Source organism: Salarias fasciatus, chromosome 11 (genome assembly GCF_902148845.1).
Source record: "Salarias fasciatus chromosome 11, fSalaFa1.1, whole genome shotgun sequence".
In the NCBI taxonomy this organism is placed as follows: Eukaryota; Metazoa; Chordata; class Actinopteri; order Blenniiformes; family Blenniidae; genus Salarias; species Salarias fasciatus.
In genome coordinates, this window is record NC_043755.1 from 1,179,582 (window position 1) to 1,198,707 (window position 19,126).

The following is a 19,126-nucleotide window of genomic DNA, read 5'->3' on the forward strand; positions in this document are numbered from 1 at the left end:
AAGTGCCTCAAATCAACAGTGTTGTATTTGGCACAATATAAATGAAGCTGACTTTCACTGACTTGTATCTTTATATCATTGCATTCAATGCAAAAATGTTGTTTGTGTGTTCAAGTGTGGACAAATTTTTATGGCTGAGGTAACCATTTGTGTCAAATGCCTTACTAATCCAAAACAGCATTTTGACAGTAAATTTATTCAAGTCTGTTTCTAATGTCAATTGACAGAAACAAAAAACATTGACAATGTTAAAAGAAAATATATATACTGTTGAAAAAGCATAAATATAAGATTAGTAATGTAAAATCAAAGAAAGAAAAGTTGAATTTCGAAAGTCACAGTTATGTACTTTAATGAAGTTTGATGCATTCATTCATGACACACCTTGCAACGCGACAGTATTGTGAACAACTACATCCACATGAAGCAAACAAATAACGATGGGCGTGTTTATGTGTAATCGGAGCACAAATTCAGTCAAGTAGGGAAGCAAATGAAGATGAAATAAAGCTCAGCAGAAGTAAAGTCAAGAATACATTCACATGAATATTAACATTCCGACTTATGCTTGATCTATTGCCATGATAATGAAGTTTTTTTTTTTTTTTTGTGGCCAAAGCCTTTTGTTTATTGTTAGATGTATATATTTTTCATACTAATTTTATCTGATTACTGTAAAGAAACTTATGAAGAGATGAAGATACAATTTTCACACAAAATAGTCCAGTGTGAAGCTGAAGCGGAGTCACGGAGGTCAGCGCCGGTTTTCAGATGTCTTTCCAGAACTCAAATGTTGCCACACGACGGTCAGTCCTGCAGCACAATCGAAGAAAGTTATGATCAGTTTCACTGCTACCGCTGCATGTAATGAGTAATAAAGGCTGCTTCATCCCAGCAGTGTTGATTTATTAATACCTTTTCATGGTGGTCAAGGTAAAGCTGCCTTGATTAATAAATGACCTGAGATCATATTGACAAAAATGGAATAAAGTCAACCATCGCTTCTATGTGAATGAAGATGTTACCTTTTCCTAGATATTAGGAGTAAAAAAAAAGATTAAAAATTAAAGTTTTACTCACCTCAAGTTGGACGAATTAATGTTGAACCTACTTCCTGCTACAAATAAATTTAGAAATAAAAAAAAAGGTCAACCAAGTCACAAACGATGGAACATTGTTAGTGACAGATGTGAGTAGACGTACCGTTTTGGGGATGGACAGCGAGGTTTGGAGCCGTGAGTGTCAAGGACCACAGAGGAGGTGTTGTTTCTGTTGGAAGAAAAAGGATTTCCACAGTATGAGTGTGTGTTGGTGTGTACTGTTGCACTTTGAGGCAGAGAGACAGGCTGGAGGTTTCCTCTGAGACTCACACGAAGGCGACGCTGAGATCGGAGGTGTTGTTTTGGCGCCTGCAACCGAACAGCAATGAACATTTAGCTTGATTTATTTATTGAATTTATGCCTGGAATTGATTCAAGTTGGAGAAAGTTGAAGAACAAACCTTGAAAATCTGTTCCAGAAAGACTTCCTACAGGAAGGAAGACAAAGGTCAAAGTCAAATTTCTAGTGAAAAATGTAAAAATCTCAATTTAACACAAATGAAAGCTTGGACCTGGTCTTCTTCTCTTGCTCCCAACCAACACGATCATCTGGACTCCTCCTGAGAACATGAGACCCTCAAACATGAGCTGTGTATCACATGACTCTGGCCCCTTTTGCACAATGTTTTCAAGTGAAAACAAAAACTTTTGTCAAGTTTAGGAGGTTCGTTTAAATGACAGTAGTGTTTGGAGCCAATGAAAACTTTCTGAGGCTCCCACAGTGGAACTTTTCAAAAACACCCCGACGTTCACCATAATAGAAATCAAACTTCTCCCACTGTTATTCTGTGAAGCACCCAACAGTGGCCCAACATGCTGACTACATCCTTTTCAGCATATCACGTGAAAGGACTTCGTTTTCAAAATGTTGCCGTGACAGCGTGAAACTTTTATGAATCCAAAAATGATGTTTTCACTTGAAGCGTTGTGCAAACAGGGAACAAACTTGAATGTTTGATTTTCAGTGTTTTTACCTGGAAAATCGGCTCCACAGAGACTTTCTGTTTGAAAAACACATCATTATTTTTATTTCTTAAAAAAAAAAAAAGAAAAGTATCCAGTTTGTCATAAAATGCTTTTTCCTGACCGTTTCTCTGGCCTTGGTGGTCGGCCCCTCTCGTCAGGGTATCGTCTGGGCATTTTGACGAAGAGTCAGAGGTTATTATCAAATAAACAAGGATACATGAAAAATAGGGCTCATCAGTGACTTATGATATGAGACAAAGATACGTAAATAATGTGGTGTTTACCTGGACAGTCTATCCCACAACGATCTCCTGCAAAAGTTTGAATTGCAAAAATAAGTATTTGCATTGAGCTACTCGGAACAGACTTACTGTATATGTGTGGTTCATACACTCCGTTTGTGATTAAATGTGTTTCTGTGGTTTTTTTTTTCTTTCAAAAGACCTTAAAAATTCAGCATCCATTTGTTGTGACTGATCGTTTACAGACTCAAGTGCTCCTGACTCAAAACATTAGCATGCTCGTGTGTGTTTGAATTCATGCCTTTTCTCCGGCCGGGGCGGCGGCTTCAGCGAGCCATCGGCGTTCTTTCTGTTGTTTAGAGAAAAATACTGTGAAAACATGCCTGGAACTTCAGAGTTACATGACGTTGGACAATTCCTCAGTGTAGATGTCTTGACTACAGCTGATAATAGCACATTTCGATTAATTTTTTGGATTGAATTGTATCTACCTCTTCCTCCAGATGCATACTCCCATGACTGCAGACAAGATGATGATGACGAGCACGAGAAGCGACACGGGGACGAACACTGGAGCCGCGCTTTTCACCTGGTACATTAGTGACCCTGGTGATGAAGGAAACACATGTTAAAAAAACAAAAAAACACACAAAATGTCGTGAATGGCCTGCTGGAGTAAGATAACCAGGACACGAGAGTGTTGTTCTCTCACCCTTCACACTCAGGTTGACGACGCTTGTTTGTTGCTTTCCCCCCCAAAAGGTGGCAGTGCAGTTGAGGCTGTGGACTCCATCCCCTCCGGCGGCCACAAAAGAGATGGTGGAAGTCATCTCCCAGACGCCTCTGGACGTCATGGTGTGTGAGACGGCGCTGGTGAGGTTTGGGACGCTCCAGGAGAACACCGGAGGGTGCGAAGGACAGGTGTGCGCGACGGAACAGGAGACGGTGAGGGTCGAACCGGCATCCGCCTCTGCTGGGACTGGAGTCATCGCTGGTTCATCAGGAGAGGCTGCGCACATCGTAAAGCAGAGCGTCGACGACAAGACAAACCCGACAAATCAACCAAACGGCCTCGGTGTGAGTTCAGACCTCTCATCAGAACAAACACGCAGCTGTTGTTGAACTTGTATTTGTCGTCTCTTTTCTCTGCATGGAAACAGAAGGGCCCGTTGTCGAAGGGCTTGATGTCGTCGATTTCCAAGCTGCAGTGTCCCTCTTGCAGGTTTCCTTGAATTCTGGTTCGGCCCTTAAAGTGATCGACAACTTGGCTCTGGCCGTTGTGGTAGACGATGTCCCCGTTTTTTTTGGCCCAGATGCCTCGAGTCATGGGAACATGGTCATCGTCTTGGAAAGTGCAGGGAATGACCACGCAGGAGCGAGTCAGGGCACTGAATTTGATCGGGACATCAGCAGCCAGAACGTCGAAAGCTGGAAAGAGACAATGAGTAATAACAGGGAACATTTAATGTAAAAGTGAAAATATCAGCCGAATATTGAGCTCATCTCTGAACGGATGACTTCCGTTTGGCTCGTCAGAACTCACATTTTATGCGAATGGTTGCAGAGTCGGACGTCTCCCCTGTTAGAAACTGAGCAGTGCATGTCAACGTTTTCCCATCGTCACCCGCGGAGCCAGTGAAAGTTACAGTTGACACAGTTCTGTATGAGCTAGCATAGACTTTTGTGGTATACTGTGAACTCTTCTCATTGTTGTCGTTCCACTTGATGTTCGGTGTGTTTTTCTTGCACTTGTAAGAAACAGAACAGGTCACAGTCTTTGTCGCTCCCTCCTTCACTTCGCCCGGCTGCTCCGTCATGGTGATTTTGTCGTACGGACCTGAGCAGAAACGGGACGGTAATGTTTAAAGGTAAAAAAAAAAAAAAAAAAAAAACCTTTAGTATTCCTGCTAAAATAGAATTTTGGACTCACATTCAACATTAAGCTGGAGGTGGTTTGAGGCTTTCTGACCTCCAGGGTATGAAACACTACACCTCACACCCTGGTTCTCCTCTTCTACCGTCCAGGTTCGCTCTACTCTCCTTTCCCAAATCCCATCAGACACCAGAGTGTCCGTGGTTTTGTCTGTTCCGGGTATATCGCTGATGGTCAGGCTGGGGGGAGCAGACAAACAGGTGTGGCGCACACTGCAGGCGACTGTGCTCTGCTCTCCCACCCTGAGGTTACCGATGACGCTCAGCCGGGGTTCCTCCGCTTGATCTGAAAACCAACACAGCAATCAAGGACCAAAGCGAGACTGCAGCCTCCAAACTCTCTCTGACATTCATCGATGTATTGACACGCTGACATGCAGCTCTGAAATGAGCGTTTCTGTGGGTCACTTCTTGTAAAAAAAAAAAAAAAAAAAGTTTTCACACTTCATTTTTGAAGTAAGGTTCCCGCCAATTACTCTGCGTTTTCAGTAAAAATACAAGACTTACGCAACACGACACAAGAATCTAAAAAACATCATGTGATTTTTACTGATATTGCAAATTTGATCCGAGAGAACCAGTGATCATTTTTGCTTTTTTCGTAAGACAGTGACATCGGCGCACAAAAACCATCGCAAAAAGACTGTCGTTTAATTAGAAAGATAAAAGTAAGAAATTCACAACTCAACAATTAAATCTGCTTAATGATCATTCAAACCTTAAAAAAGTGACAACAACAAAGACAACTCTGAACCCCATTAAAAACCTGGTCATCATTCACACAGTTTTCTTTGTAATTAGTGTTTTGAATATTTGTATGTTTCATTTATCTAAATGATCTACATCTTTTGAACAGATCTGCAAAATTAGTGTTTACTCTTGAATTTAATGTTTTAAGTTTGGCTCTCTAAAAGTGTATCTGTAGCTCTCAGTCTGCCTCATCATTGGGAAACCAGTCAATACTCACCCGAAACAATGAGTTCAGTTGTTTTGTCCAGAAAACTGTGACCCGTGCTGTGGTAGGAGGTGATGGGGTTCTTATCGATCCAGGGGAAGAGTCGGTCTCGGCTGTGTGACAGCTCCAGCCTTTCAATCTTCAGGCTGCAGTTGTTCTCCCGCACAGATCCGACCAAGCTGGTCTTCCCAACAAACTTAATGTCAATGTTGCTTGATCTCTGGTCAAATACAGCTGGGTAACCACTGCTCTGGTACAAGTACCATGTAACGGGGAGGTCAGCGGGTTGGGAATGACTGTAGCTGAATCTACAGGGAATGATCATACATGATCCCCTCATTCCTGTAATGCTTCGAGGAGTGGTGAAGGACCAACCACGAGACAGCATGCTTCCTACAAAGAACAAGAAAATGTTGAAGAATTATTTTGACATCAGTACTTCAAGAGATGTAGAAAATATATGAAAATGAATTCTTTTATTTGAGTTTCCTTGAAATGTAAGCGCAAAGGTCTGTCTAGATCAGGGGTCTCAAATTCCAGTCCTCGAGGGCCGCAGACCTACATGTTTTCCATGTCTCCCTGCTTCAACACACCTGAATCTCATGAAGGTTTGTCACCAAGTTCAGCAGAAAGCCTGATAACGAGCCCCATTGCAATCAGCTGTGTTGAAGCAGGGAGACATGGAAAACATGCAGGTCTGCGGCCCTCGAGGACTGTAGTTTGAGACCCCTGGTCTAGATGACTCTAGAAGCTGTTCAGATCTTCAGCAGCTCATGAGGGAAAATATTTGTCTCATTTTGTTCGTGATCTGTGAAGTCTGACTTTGTTTTACTCATTTAGTGAGTTTTTGATTTTTGTACCTGCATCTTTAGTTTCTGTGTTATTCTGGCCCCATCCTACTGCAAAATGCATTTTAATTATTTAATCGCCTTAATTATTCTTCATATTGAAATACCTGGTGACAATCTGTAAGTTATCACTTTCCTCTGTAAGAAATCAAGTAAGTATGAGCGTACAAGTCGGGGTGTGACGTGTGGTAACTCACTTTTTATGTGGATGGTTGCAGAGTCTGAGGTGTCTCCTGTGGTAAACTGAGCAGTGCATGTCAACGTTTTCCCATCGTCCTCTGCAGAGCCAGTGAAAGTCAGACTTGACACAGTGCTGTATGAAGAGCTGGAGATCTTCTTGGTGTTTACTGAGGTTTGCATGTGTCCGTAGTTCCACGTAATCTTCGGTGTGTTTTTCTTGCACTTGTGGGAAACGGTGCAACTTAAAGTCTTTGGTACTCCCTCTGGTACCTCATCAGGTCGTTCCGTCATGGTGATTTTGTCGTACGGACCTGAGCAGAAATGTGATAGTCGTGCTTAAAGACTGAAAACAATTTTGGAATTCCTGCTAAAATATATTTTTGGACTCACATTCAACGTTGAGCTGGAGGCTGCTTGACGCTTTCTGACCTCCAGGGTATGAAACACTACACTTCACACCCTGGTTCTCCTCTTCTACGGTCCAGGTTCGCTCTACTCTCCTTTCCCAAATCCCATCAGACACCAGAGTGTCCGTGGTTTTGTCCGTTCCGGGTATATCGCTGACGGTCAGGCTGGGGGGAGCAGACAAACATGTGTGGCGCACACTGCAGGTGACTGCGCTCTGCTCTCCCACCCCGAGGTTACCGATGACGCTCAGCCGGGGTTCCTCCGCTTGATCTGAAAACAGGGTGCGAACATATAAAGTGACTTCATTTTAAAAATCCAAATAAAATCTCAAACTTTTACACATGAAGAGTGAACATATTGCAGCCAACTCACAGAATACAGTCAGTACAAACCTGATCTAATGCCAAGTTTTGAATTTCAGTTCATGTTGGAGTATTTAAGTCATTTATTGTAAAAAACAAAAAACAAAAAAAAAACATTTATTGACAAGTGTTGACATATTAATGGAGTAAAAGAGCAGTGGAGATTACATTTATGCTATTAATGTAGATTTAGTGTTGAAAATTGTGATTTATACTCCATTTATATGTTATTCTCAGAATTTCTTGTAAAAAAAAACTGAAATAAAATAAGGCACACGCTCATACACACAGCAGTCACTATAGTCTCTATAATTCACACGCTATCTAAAAATGGATTCATATCTTGAAGTGCAGCTTCTTAACACTTTTTAATCTGTAGGCATTCACATGTCCGCATCTGATAAGATAACGCTTGGAAAAAAAGTGTTTTCACACTTTAAATTACAGTGCGTCTAAAAAATAAGAAGTTACCTCATTGCTGACGGGGTTCTCAGAACAACTGATGTCAATCTATAAAAAAAAGCTGTGCTGTTATTTGTCCAGTTCCCTAAACAGTTTGTACCATAACTTTATTAACGTTTTCTTACTAAGTTTTAAGTGGCGCTTGAATATTCTCATTTGAGTTCATTGATTCTCGTATCAGATGTCCTGATAGAGTCAGAGCTCAGAGTATCCAGAAAACTGTGGATTTGCTGAGCTGTCGACATAAAATAGCCTCTTTCTGTTTCGGATTGGAATTAGTTGTTGAAGTCAGTCAACTTTGAGTACGATAGAGTAGTATTGATCTGTTCATTTCCACAGAAGCATTTTTACTTTTTTTTTTGTCATTATCTTTGCTTCATTTTAAACGGAGCCCGAGACCTGACATCTGAAATAAATCTTTAAATTGAGGTTTCAAGTTAGTATATTTTAGATATGAAACATCAATTTGAAGCAATGAAATAGTCATTTGTGGCCACAAAATACCTAAATACGGCCTCAAAAGAGACATTTCAGTCAGATGAGGCTTCGAAACTCTATAATGGTCTCGAAATAGTCATTTAAGGCCAGAAAGTTGTCAGGTGTGGCCATAAAATGGAAATTTGAGGCCTCAACATGATCATTTGTAGCTGCTAAATTGTGTTTGAGGCCTTAAAGTACGATCACATTCCCACAAAATAGAAATTTGTGGCCATAATTTTCATTTTTATTTTGGAAGACATGTTTGTTGCTCGGTCGATTGAACTATTTAACCGTCTCCATAGTGTTGCCTGTAAGCAACAAGAATTTGAGTCCTGAATGACAGCATGTTTGGTTTAAATTGCTACTTGGTAAGAGGTGATACATGAGCTGATTTTCTGTAAGAAACCAGAAAATGTTTTTCTGTGCAACACTGTGACCAAACGGAACATGACAGCAAGATTTTTCCATTTTGGAAAGACTTATGACCTCTGAAGTTATGTAGACAATTTGAATGAAATTGCTGCCATGAATACTTACCCAGAACAACAAGTTGAGTTGTATCATGTTGAAAATTGTGATCCTTGGTGTGATAGGAAGTGATGGGGTTCTTATCGATCCAGGGGAAGAGTCGGTCTTGGCTGTGTGACAGCTCCAGCCTTTCAATCTTCAGGCTGCAGTTGTTTTCACGCACAGATCCGACCAAGCTGGTTTTACCAACAAACTTAACGTCAATGTTGCTTGATCTCTGATCGAATACAGCTGGGTAGCCACTGCTCTGGTACAAGTACCATGTAACAGGAGGGTCAGCAGGTTGGGAATGACTGTAGCTGAATCTACAGGGAATAATCACACATGATCCCTTCATCCCTGTAATGCTTCGAGGAGTGGTGGCAGACCAACCACGAAAGAACATATTTCCTATAAACAGACAAAGCGTTTTTAGAAAAAGATGCAGGTTTCAGTAAACATTCTGAAGACAGACATGAAATATAGGATTTTTGTTCCTTGATCTAGTTTGAGCAAACTGCGGTAACTCACTTTTCACGTGGATGGTGGCAGAGTCGGAGGTCTGGCCTGTCAGAAACCGAGCAGTGCACGTGAGCTGTTTCCCATCTTCACGCGCAGAGCCAATAAAAGTTAGATTTGACACAATGCGGTATGAATTGCCAGAGATCTTTCTGGTGTCTTCTTCACTTTGCATGTCTCTGTAGTTCCACACAATGGTCGGCATGTTTTTCTCACACTTGTAGGAAACAGTGCAAATTACACTCTTTGCCACTCCCTCCGTTGCCTCGTCGGGTCGCTCCACCATGGTGATTTTATTGTATGGACCTGAGCAGAAATGTGATAGTGAAGTATGCTATATCAGCAGAAACCATCCTGCTTTTGCAGAACTACACCATATTTTACTCACATTCAACGTTGAGCTGGAGGCTGTTTGAGGCTTTCTGACCTCCAGGGTATGAAACACTACACTTCACACGCTGGTTCTGCTCTTCTACGGTCCAGGTTCGTTCCACTCTCCTTTCCCAAATCCCATCAGACACCAGAGTGTCCGTGGTTTTGTCTGTTCCGGGTATATCGCTGATGGTCAGGCTGGGGGGAGCAGACAAACATGTGTGGCGCACACTGCAGGTGACTGCGCTCTGCTCTCCCACCCTGAGGTTACCGATGACGCTCAGCCGGGGTTCCTCCGCTTGATCTGAAAACCAACAATAAGAAATAAAATTACATTTGAACTTTTAGGTTAATTTTCCATAATTTAGAAAACCTCATCCAAAGTGTTGCTGATATTTATGCATGCCTAAAAACACTGAAACCGATAATGTGTGGATGTTTTGTGGTTTGATGCCTTCTGTTTGGCGTTGCTGTATTCATGAAAAACTGTTTGAATTGCCCTCTGAGTAAAGTGTTTCTATAAGTCAGTACTCACCCGAAACAATGAGTTCAGTTGTTTTGTCCAGAAAACTGTGACCCATGTTGTGGTAGGAGGTGATGGGGTTCTTATCGATCCAAGGGAAGAGTCGGTCATGGCTGTGTGACAGCTCCAGTCTTTCAATCTTCAGGCTGCAGTTGTTCTCCCGCACAGATCCGACCAAGCTGGTTTTCCCAACAAACCTACCAACAATGTTGCTTGATCTCTGGACAAATACAGCTGGATAACCACTGCTCTGGTACAAGTACCATGCAACAGGAAGGTCAGCGGGTTGGGAATGACTGTAGCTGAATCTACAGGGAATGATCATACATGATCCCTTCATTCCTGTTAATCTTCCAGGAGTGGTGAAGGACCAACCACGAGACAGAATGTTTCCTTCAGAGGGAAGAAACATTTAAGTGAAACATTAATTTCAATATAGGAAATCCATAGAAATCATTTGCATCTCTTTGACAGACTCCATCTCACTTTTCTCTGTTGTCTTGATCAACCCATATTTACCTTTTGTGAATTAAATGCCATAAAATAACGTGGAACCAACTAATATTTTCAGTGACGAACTTATAGCACGATTTCTTTAAACTCTTGTTTACTAAAAGAGGAAGATTTAATGAGTGAATCAGACTGACCCACTCAGGACTGACAGCAACACGCTAACACTTTCTCATCAGTCCATACTTATGAATAATAACTTGACCATAAGTGGCAGACACACCACAAGACTGAAATTGAAATTGAGACAACAATGATCCTGCCATGAAAGCGAGATACCGTGCTGCGAGCTTCAGTCTGAAAGCCACGCTGCCAGGGTTTGTAAAAATATGCAAAAGGCAACACAGGAAGGAGAAGTTTTTTTTTTGAGACATTTCACTGTATTTTGCATGAGAAGGGGTTAAAGTTGGCTTCATGTTGAGATTATAGTAATGTTTGGTGCTTATTGAAAAATGTGTTACACTTTTTCCAAAGTTATTCTTGGCGCTGGAACACATAAATATTTTCAAGTGAAAATTTAAAGATTATCACACCGCTTTTTTACCAGTCCAGCCCACTTAAGATAAAATTGGATTGTACTTGACCCCTTGAACTTTGACAACCCCAATTCAAAGCAATGAATTGCATTATAATAGAAGTGATTATTTTTAACATCAGTGATTTGCTGAAATACATGTTGGAACCGTTTCACAACACATCTCACACTTAAACCGACACTAAGGAACTTTTCAACCTTAATAAAACATTTTAATATCTTTTGTGATGATACATCGACTTACAACTAGTTGAATGACCCCTCTGTCACGGGCTGAGGGCATCAGCATTGCTTTCACTTGGACTGAGCAGCTGTGAGGAGGGTGGTAGGAACCCTGCACACTAAAAAACTCCAAATGTGCGGACTGCTTTACGGCATGCGTCACATCATGATATAACATTATTTAGCCACCATTAGATTCATTACCTCGTCGCTATCCATCCTTCACACAGCCACTGGAAACAAATGTAGGCGAGTTCAGTCCAACAGCATGCCACCGGGAGCAGCATTTTACGATGCCACGCGCTAGTCCTCATGGGAACTGGAGTATTCCTTCAGGCAAAACACTACCGCTTTTGTCCACTGGCGCCGCCAAAATCAACGAAAACTGAAAGTTCCTTAGTGTTGCTTTAAGCGTTGCATTTCAAATGTTACATTTTTTGAAGGGAATATTATCATATTCACTCACTTTTTACCCTCAGAGTGATGCTGGTTTGTTGGTTCTGCAGCCCTGTGAATCTTGCATAACACGTCAGATATCTTCCATTGTCATTAGCTGAAGGGGTTAGTGTCAGGGTGGAGACCGTCCTCCACCCGGCTTCCTGTGACACCCTGGTAGTGTCAGTGGAGCTTGGCATGTTGTAATTCCACCTCAGAGTCGGGTTATGCTTCGGGCACGTGTATGATGCTATGCAGCTTACTTTGCTTTCATATCCCTCAAGAAATTCAGTTGATGAAGGGCTGATAGTCAGCTGGGACACGGAGCCTGGAATGCGGGCGACAATTAAAGCAAACCTCAAACAGAGGCTGTTTTTAAAGCTACATTGGCCATTACTCACATTCTGCGCTCAAGGTGTAGAATCCGGTTGCAGTGATGCCACCATAGTGTTGGGCAGTGCAGGTCACAGTTTGATGGTCTCTCTCTATCAACAAGGTGGTCCTCAAGGTTGTTGTCGTCTGGCCATCAGACCCATAGGTATGATCCAGACGGTGGTTTTTCAGTGGGATGTTGAGACTGATAGATGGGGGTTTGGTGGAACAGGTGTGATGAACACTGCACTGAACCGTCACAGACCGTCCAACCTTCATCTCCCCAAAGATCGATATATCTGGGGTATTTGGCGTGGCTTTTGCAAGAGGAATGTCACAAAGTAAACAGAACGTCAAGACAATAATCCCCTGGTACTCAAAGTTCAAAGTGGTAACTTACCTTCGACATTGATTGTGACAGTTTTATCATAGAATCGGTAGGTGCTTTTCCCAACGTTCTCCGGATCCACCCATGGATAAATTCTCTGTCTGTGATGAGCCCAGGTCACTGGCTCAATCTTCAATTTGCAGGTTTTGCCAGCCCACGAGGTATATACGTATGTTTTCCCTCTGAATGCGCTTATTACGTCATTGGGGTACCAGTTGTCATAAACTAGCGGATAGCCGCGGTTTACATACTGGTACCAAACAACACGATCTGGCCTCTCGGGTGGATACTGGTAGTAGTTGAAACTGCAAGGAATAACAAGGCAGGAACCCAGCAGTCCATTGATGTGGTTTGGTAGCTGAACTTCCCAAGCATGAGAGCAGTGGAAGAGACCTCCTGGTGAAAGATAATAGTTTATACTTACATAAAGATATATACACACTATGTATGTATGTGTGTGTGAGTTGTGTGCTGCAGTACCTAGAATACAGAGGCAAAAGATAAAGTGGCAAAATCCAGGCATCTTGGAGGGTCTCATCCACCTACAGTGTGTACAGAAAAAAAACTGCGTTGCATTCTTACTATCCCAAAACTATACAGCCTGCAAACACTACAATCTTAAAAAAGAAAAACACTATAATACATGCTCTTGTAATGAACGTATTAAAGCTGACGCAGCAGACGAAAGCAGCGGTGAGGTCAGTTTTGAGTTTTTCATGTTTGAAAACCTCTATTGATGAACTTCTTCTTTTAGAGCAGGTGTGTGTGTCTTTGATATTTTCCAGTCATGATATTTGAAAGATTCACAGAAACATACATGGGTCTAATTAACACTTTTCTTTAAATGTTAACTTGTTAACAATTCCTCAAGGTTATTGCAATAATAATTTTTTAAAGAAATTTAGGAGTTTTATCCTTTGGACTCAGGATATTACAGACCTCAAGAGGAAATTAAAGAAAAGCCTATGAGACACCAGCATGAAAGGATTTTTTTATAAAGTAGTGCATCTAATAACGATATTTTGGACTTGTGTGTGGTAGTAACAGAATACAGCTGTTTATACAGCAGACAATCTTTTTTCTTTCAATCAGAAAGTACATTTCCAGTGGTGTCATGAAACACGGTGAGAATCAGACACTTTTCAGTAGTTTTCTTAAAGAATTGATTGACTTACCTCCAGAGATGACGGTGAATGAAGAATATGGGTTTTTCTTGATGTTAATTCAACGCTTCCTGTTTGTGAATCTGCTCCCCCCTCAGATAAAGCGACATATGTCTCTTAGAACCGATTCACATCAGTGGCTAGGGCTGGGAGGTGAGGAAATGCATAGAAGGGGAAATAGACTTCGATGAAGCGCCCAAGCAGAAAATGGTATCTGTGCTAGTTGGCTCATAACATCTGTAAAAAAAAAAAAAAAAAAAAAAAAAAAAAAGTGTTGCACTACAAATTTGTTAAACTGTGCAGTATTAGAAAATTAACTTTTTTCTTCTTTTTATTTTTTGGTGAGGATTTGGGGCTGACAGCATTCAATTAAAAAAAAGAAGAGATACAAAACTATTAGAATTTAATAACATCAAATCAATTGTTAAATGTGAAATAAAACAAATGAGATTATAAAACAAATCAGAATCATAGGCTGGAAAGGAATCAAAATTGAAAAACAAGTTCAAAGCACATATTTACATTTATACATATTTATACTAAAGGATATGATTCAAATCAAGGCAAACATAAGAAGACATTATGAGAATTCTAATTTAAATAAAAAGGTTTTATGCTGCTTTTTTAAAAAGGTAAGAGATGGTGCCTGTTCAGTATTAAGCAGAAATGAATCCATTGTATCCAGTGTAGAGAAGTGGGTGTTAAATTATATATTCTTTGATATGGATGAGAACACTGCTGAATTTATATATGATATGTATATATGATATATGAGTATCTTCTGCAGAACTGTGGTCATTTCTGCAATGCTTTAGAATGATATTGCTCAGTGGAACAGTTATGGAACTAATATAGAACCTTGAGGAACACCATATATTTGTATTTTATGAACTGAATAGTACCCACAGTGCAACAATTCAGAATAAAAGAAATCTAAATGTTTAACAAAAAGTGTAATGCAAACAACTAATTAAAAATGTCCTGCGGTTAGTCTTGGGGCAACTTTAGAATAAGTCAAACTTCCACATGTCTTAATATATTTCACAAGAAAAAACTCTTGTGTTGATGAGATTCCGTGTTCACGGACAAAACACTGAACTTACTGTGAAAGTTGCTGTGAGTTTATTTACAGTATATATTGTCTTTTGAATCAGTTTTTCACTTTGGGTTTATTATTTATAAAATTCTCCAATGGTAAACATTTTTTGTTCAAGACTAACTTTTTTCTTTTTTCTTCAAATTTGATCTTGCTTTGCTTGTGAAGACACTGATTTTGTTACTTTTAACTTTTGAAAAGGATATAAATTAGTTCCCTATCTATTTGGGGATTAGAAATACCTTCATAATTTGCAGATTGTCCTTGGCCTTCTGTTTATATATTTCTGTATTTACTAAATGTTTTGTATATGGTGTGGCTTGTGAAGGCAAATATGTGCAAATAATAATTTTGATGTTTTGGTCAATAATTTGTTAAACACCGAGGCCCATTTTATTGTCTGAAAGTGCGAAAAATATTAATACACCTAAAAATGAAAATTGATCAGTCAGTGGACTATCTGAAGCTTCATATTCTAATGACACACTTAAAACACAATGAAACAATAATGAATTCCATGCTTATTTATTGAATAAGATCAGCACTTAAATATATGCAACTGATATATTGAAGCATTACAATACAAAACAAGAATCAAACACCACAACATTATTTAAAGAAGTAAATCAGCCTTGCCTGACAGAACAAACTAAAGCAGTGGGTATGAACATTTAATGAAAAAGCTCTCTCTTCAGGAAGGTTTGAAGCATTTTTTAGAGATAACTTCATTTCAGATGTTTCCGTAGATGTTGAGGTCTGCAGTGTTCATGTAATCATCGTCGCCATCAGTGTCCTGTGAGAAAGAAAAGTTTATTCAAGCCACACAATGACAGCAGCAATATGATCAATGTGCGTTTAAAAAAGTAATAATGTTCCGACACCATTACCTCCATGTAATTGCAGGACTTTGGCTGGCTGAGTTACAGACGTAGTAGCAGAAAGAAGAAAATTTTGAAAATTAGATTGCTGTATTTGATTGTGTTGCATCTGATGGAATTTCTTTTTAAAAAGTACCTTTTGGGGGATGGAAAACGAGGCTTGTTGAGCTTTTGTTCAGCGCATGCTCCTGAATACGCATTGTTGGGACTGTGTGTGGGTGAAAATAAATGTCACAAACCAGTTATGAAAATACAAATTGAATAACTGACTTCTCTTGATCCGACACACTTACGGATGAACAGTGTGCTCTTTTGGCCTCCTGTCACGGAAAAAGTTGTAGGTGTGAAAACACCCAAGCGGTGGAAAAAAGTTTAAGGCCTTATCGGAGGACGTCAACTTGCCATCATGACTGAGTTATTCATATCATACCTTGAAAATCGGCTCCAAATCGCACCCCTGCACAACAGAAAAAGGGAACAGACACCACAGAGGCGTATCAGTAACACCACAGCTTTTCTCAAAAAACACCCCAAAAGAAGAAGTGCCTCACTTCTGCTCAATAATGCAAATCAATGCGAGGCTAAACTGTTGGCGGCTTCCACGAAGCAGCTGAAAACAACACTCAGAAATGGTCTCAAGTGTGTGAAGGAAGAAGAAACTATTAAAATGTCTCCTTGCCTTTGGTCAGAAGGAGAAGGTCCACGTCGATCAGAGCGAAATCTGAAATTAAACAACAGGTCTGGTGAAGAGTTGCTCAGAAAGACGTCACTTTTTCAACCAATTTCCTCGAAGGAGAGTGACAGATCATTTCTGTTACTCACCGACGAGACAGCCTGGACATTCGGTTCCACACGCTGTGTTGTTGTCACAGAAAATATGGTTATCATGGGAGAATCACGAGATCAGTGCAGCACTGTTAAATGTCTCAACAGCTTCTTTACCTGCCTTCCTGATTTTGGAGCTCGGCAATCCGTTTCCTTGGGAAGGGGGGAAAAAAATTTTGTAAATGCTCCTATGTGATGTATTCTGTTTATTGAGGAGAGTGGTCGACATTACTCACTTGTACTTTTTCATCATAAAAACACAGAGGAGTCCAAAGATCACGGCAGTCCCAACTCCCACTGCAGTGGGAATGATGATGTATTTATAGTTTACTGCACCTGGAATGAGCCAGAAACAAATGTCAGGATCAGTTTTCCTTCATATCTCCCAAACATGAGAGCAGATGAATGTTTCAGAGGACGTCCTGACGTTTTACATAGAGCCTCATGGTTTTAGAAGTCGTCTTCTTTCCATTGAAAAGAGCCGTGCAGGTGATATCAGTGTGGTCGTCCTTCTCCTCGGGGATAAATACCAGGGTGGACTCTACTTCCCAGTTGCCAAACCGAATGTCTTTCTGACGCTCAGTGACCTGCGGAGCGGTGACCGTCTGCTCCCATGTGAGTTTGGGCGCGTGTGAGGGGCAGGTGTGGGGGACGGTGCAGGTGACGGTGAAGGGCTGTCCTTCATCTGCTGACGGTGACTGAGTCAGTTCGGGATCAGGAGGAGCAGCTGCAAAGATAAAGCCACGGATGAATCATTGTTGCAGTGACATTGTTCACAATAATGGCTGTTTGATGAGGTTGACATACGCAGCATCTTCATCTTCACACAACCGTGAGCAGACTTGTCAGCATCGGGAGGCGATGCGACTTCAATCCGGAAACAGAAGGGACCGTTGTCATGATTTTTGATTTCAGTTATTTCTAAGGTGCAGTTGTTTTGTCCCGGGTCTCCCAGCAGCCTCGTTCGACCCTTGAAGTTGTCCTGCACCCTCGATTCATCCTCATGGTAGATGTAATCTTCTTGCTTGCCTTCAACATGCCAGGTTGTTCTGAGTCTGGAAGCCGGCAGGTTTCCTCCCGGAAGGGAGAACGTGCAGGGCACCACCACGCACGACGAAACCAGGGCATCAAGACTGTCCAGAAAGTAATTCTGGGATTTCCCACTCAAGACAGGACTGTAAATAGCTGAAAGGACATTTCTGGAGTCATAATAATAAAATCGCTGATTTCTATAAAAAGACTGGAAGCAAAATAAGAAGTCATCTTACCAACTAAAAGCAGACAGAGTATTTCCAACCTTCCCTCTTTGTTCATTCTATTTTAATGTTTTTGTTCTGACACTATCTGAAATACAGGAAACAAAATTACAACATATTGTGTAACTATAACATGCAAAGTGAAGCAAAAAAAGAACATTTAAAAAAAATCCAATTGAAAAAGCTGAACAACATTACACAACTTCAAGTTGCACTTGATTTCAGTGATGAAATATATTCAGAGATTTGTTGTACTTTACTGTTTAGAGTGTTACTCTTTAAATGTCAAAGTTCAAAACATCATGGTAATCAATTACACAGAATTACACAGAAAGTTTGGTTCAACCGTTTCGGGGTATATTCTCGGATTTTGAAAAAAACCTACCTGAACTAGGTGCTGTCTTGCTGCAGTGAACTACTCGACTGTGATGTCGAGCAGTTCTCAGGAAAAAGAAAGCGAGAGAAAAAAGGAAGGCAAGAGCCTCACTCAAAAAATAAAAATGTCTGACAGCAAATGCAGAGGAAGAAGCAGCAGAATCATTCATACAGAAAACAGGGAGGGGTCAACGGAGCCCCTAAAGTCCCAGGTGGTGATTTTTTTGGGTTTTTTTTTGTGACTTGTGCACAAGATGAGTAACTTGTGTGCACAAGGTAGTAATGAAAAGGACTGATAATGAGTGAGCAGCAAAGCGGTGATGGAGAACCTGTTTTCATCAAAAACAGAGGAAACTGGATAAAAAAGGATACGCAACGTGAAAGTGTATATTTTGCACTCAAGCTTTAATTTAAATTTCTACCTTGAACATTTGAGATTTAGCACCAGTTCACTGTATAGAACTATTTTTAAACACTTTTATTTTATTTCACAGTTGACTATTTAAATGTATCAAAGCCTTAATTGTGACCGGCTTATTTACCTTTTTCTTTTGTTTTGTTGTACGGTCCACAAACAGTTGTCTGCATGTTTACAGTGTTTTACTTTACACCACACAGTCTTACTGCTATAGTATTAGTACAGTATAGTGCTATAGTATAGTATCGTCTACCATATAATATTATGTTAATAAACTATACCCTAAGTTAATTTTGTGAATTTTTGGGTGTCTTCAGTTGACAGACATGATCAGGATACTTTCCAAACTGGCATCATTACTGAATTGTCGACAAAGGTCAATATGGAGAAAATTATCAAGATAATTTAAACATATCTGCTAACATAACTCTGACTTCTTCTTTTTCTCCATTTTTTCGGCACTTTGTAAACATTCATCCATATTCATGCATCTTCGCAGACCTTGTAGTTGTTCCTGGACTCAGTCAATGACGGCCTAAATCTGCGACGTCCTTCCGTCGACTGAGCCTGTTTTCATTCAGAATGTGCAGCAAATTGATATCAGTTCCATGCCTACGAGCAAACACAGCAAGAATGTCACTCCGTCCCAGGGTGGAAATAAAACTTGACAAGCTCAGTTCTCTTCTGTGACGACTGTGCGCATCAAGAGAGTTGCAGTTAGAGCTGATGTTCTAACAAAAAATGCAGCCACATTTGTTTGAAGTAGCTATAATCAGCAAGCAGGGCCAGTTCTGACA

General features: G+C 40.6%; 2 protein-coding genes across 6 annotated transcripts; both read right to left on the reverse strand.

Moving 5' to 3' along the window:
• Positions 1-340: 340 nt before the first annotated feature.
• Positions 341-13,594, reverse strand: LOC115397408 (uncharacterized). Of its 4 annotated transcripts, none has more exons than XR_003932467.1 (28): positions 13,494-13,594; positions 12,799-12,860; positions 12,331-12,714; positions 11,960-12,247; positions 11,590-11,886; positions 9,869-10,249; positions 9,350-9,637; positions 8,974-9,267; positions 8,473-8,853; positions 6,614-6,901; positions 6,241-6,534; positions 5,208-5,588; positions 4,239-4,526; positions 3,852-4,145; positions 3,398-3,736; positions 3,021-3,317; positions 2,800-2,914; positions 2,610-2,657; positions 2,351-2,377; positions 2,188-2,232; positions 2,075-2,101; positions 1,613-1,660; positions 1,502-1,528; positions 1,371-1,409; positions 1,204-1,269; positions 1,081-1,114; positions 916-960; positions 341-813 (listed from the first exon to the last, which is right to left on the reverse strand). XR_003932467.1 is itself a non-coding variant. In XM_030103694.1 (27 exons), the coding sequence occupies exons 2-26, from the start codon at positions 12,854-12,856 to the stop codon at positions 1,108-1,110; spliced, it is 5,004 nt and encodes a 1,667-aa protein (XP_029959554.1). In that variant the 5' UTR covers positions 12,857-12,860; positions 13,494-13,594; the 3' UTR covers positions 341-813; positions 1,081-1,107. The 4 variants fall into 4 exon arrangements, 1 of the variants encoding a protein (XP_029959554.1); XR_003932466.1 differs by having other exon boundaries at positions 1,081-1,117; XM_030103694.1 differs by lacking the exon at positions 916-960 and having other exon boundaries at positions 1,081-1,117.
• Positions 13,595-15,074: 1,480 nt separating this feature from the next.
• LOC115396859 (myeloid cell surface antigen CD33-like) lies at positions 15,075-18,029 on the reverse strand. Of its 2 annotated transcripts, none has more exons than XM_030102928.1 (13): positions 17,922-18,029; positions 17,549-17,624; positions 17,310-17,465; positions 16,708-17,007; positions 16,517-16,616; positions 16,398-16,433; positions 16,278-16,310; positions 16,135-16,176; positions 15,886-15,912; positions 15,749-15,775; positions 15,592-15,663; positions 15,465-15,492; positions 15,075-15,370 (listed from the first exon to the last, which is right to left on the reverse strand). In XM_030102928.1, exons 2-13 carry the CDS (start codon positions 17,592-17,594, stop codon positions 15,308-15,310), a joined length of 930 nt encoding a protein of 309 aa, XP_029958788.1. In that variant the 5' UTR covers positions 17,595-17,624; positions 17,922-18,029; the 3' UTR covers positions 15,075-15,307. The 2 variants fall into 2 exon arrangements, with proteins under 2 accessions (XP_029958788.1, XP_029958787.1); XM_030102927.1 differs by having other exon boundaries at positions 17,088-17,465.
• Positions 18,030-19,126: the final 1,097 nt, after the last annotated feature.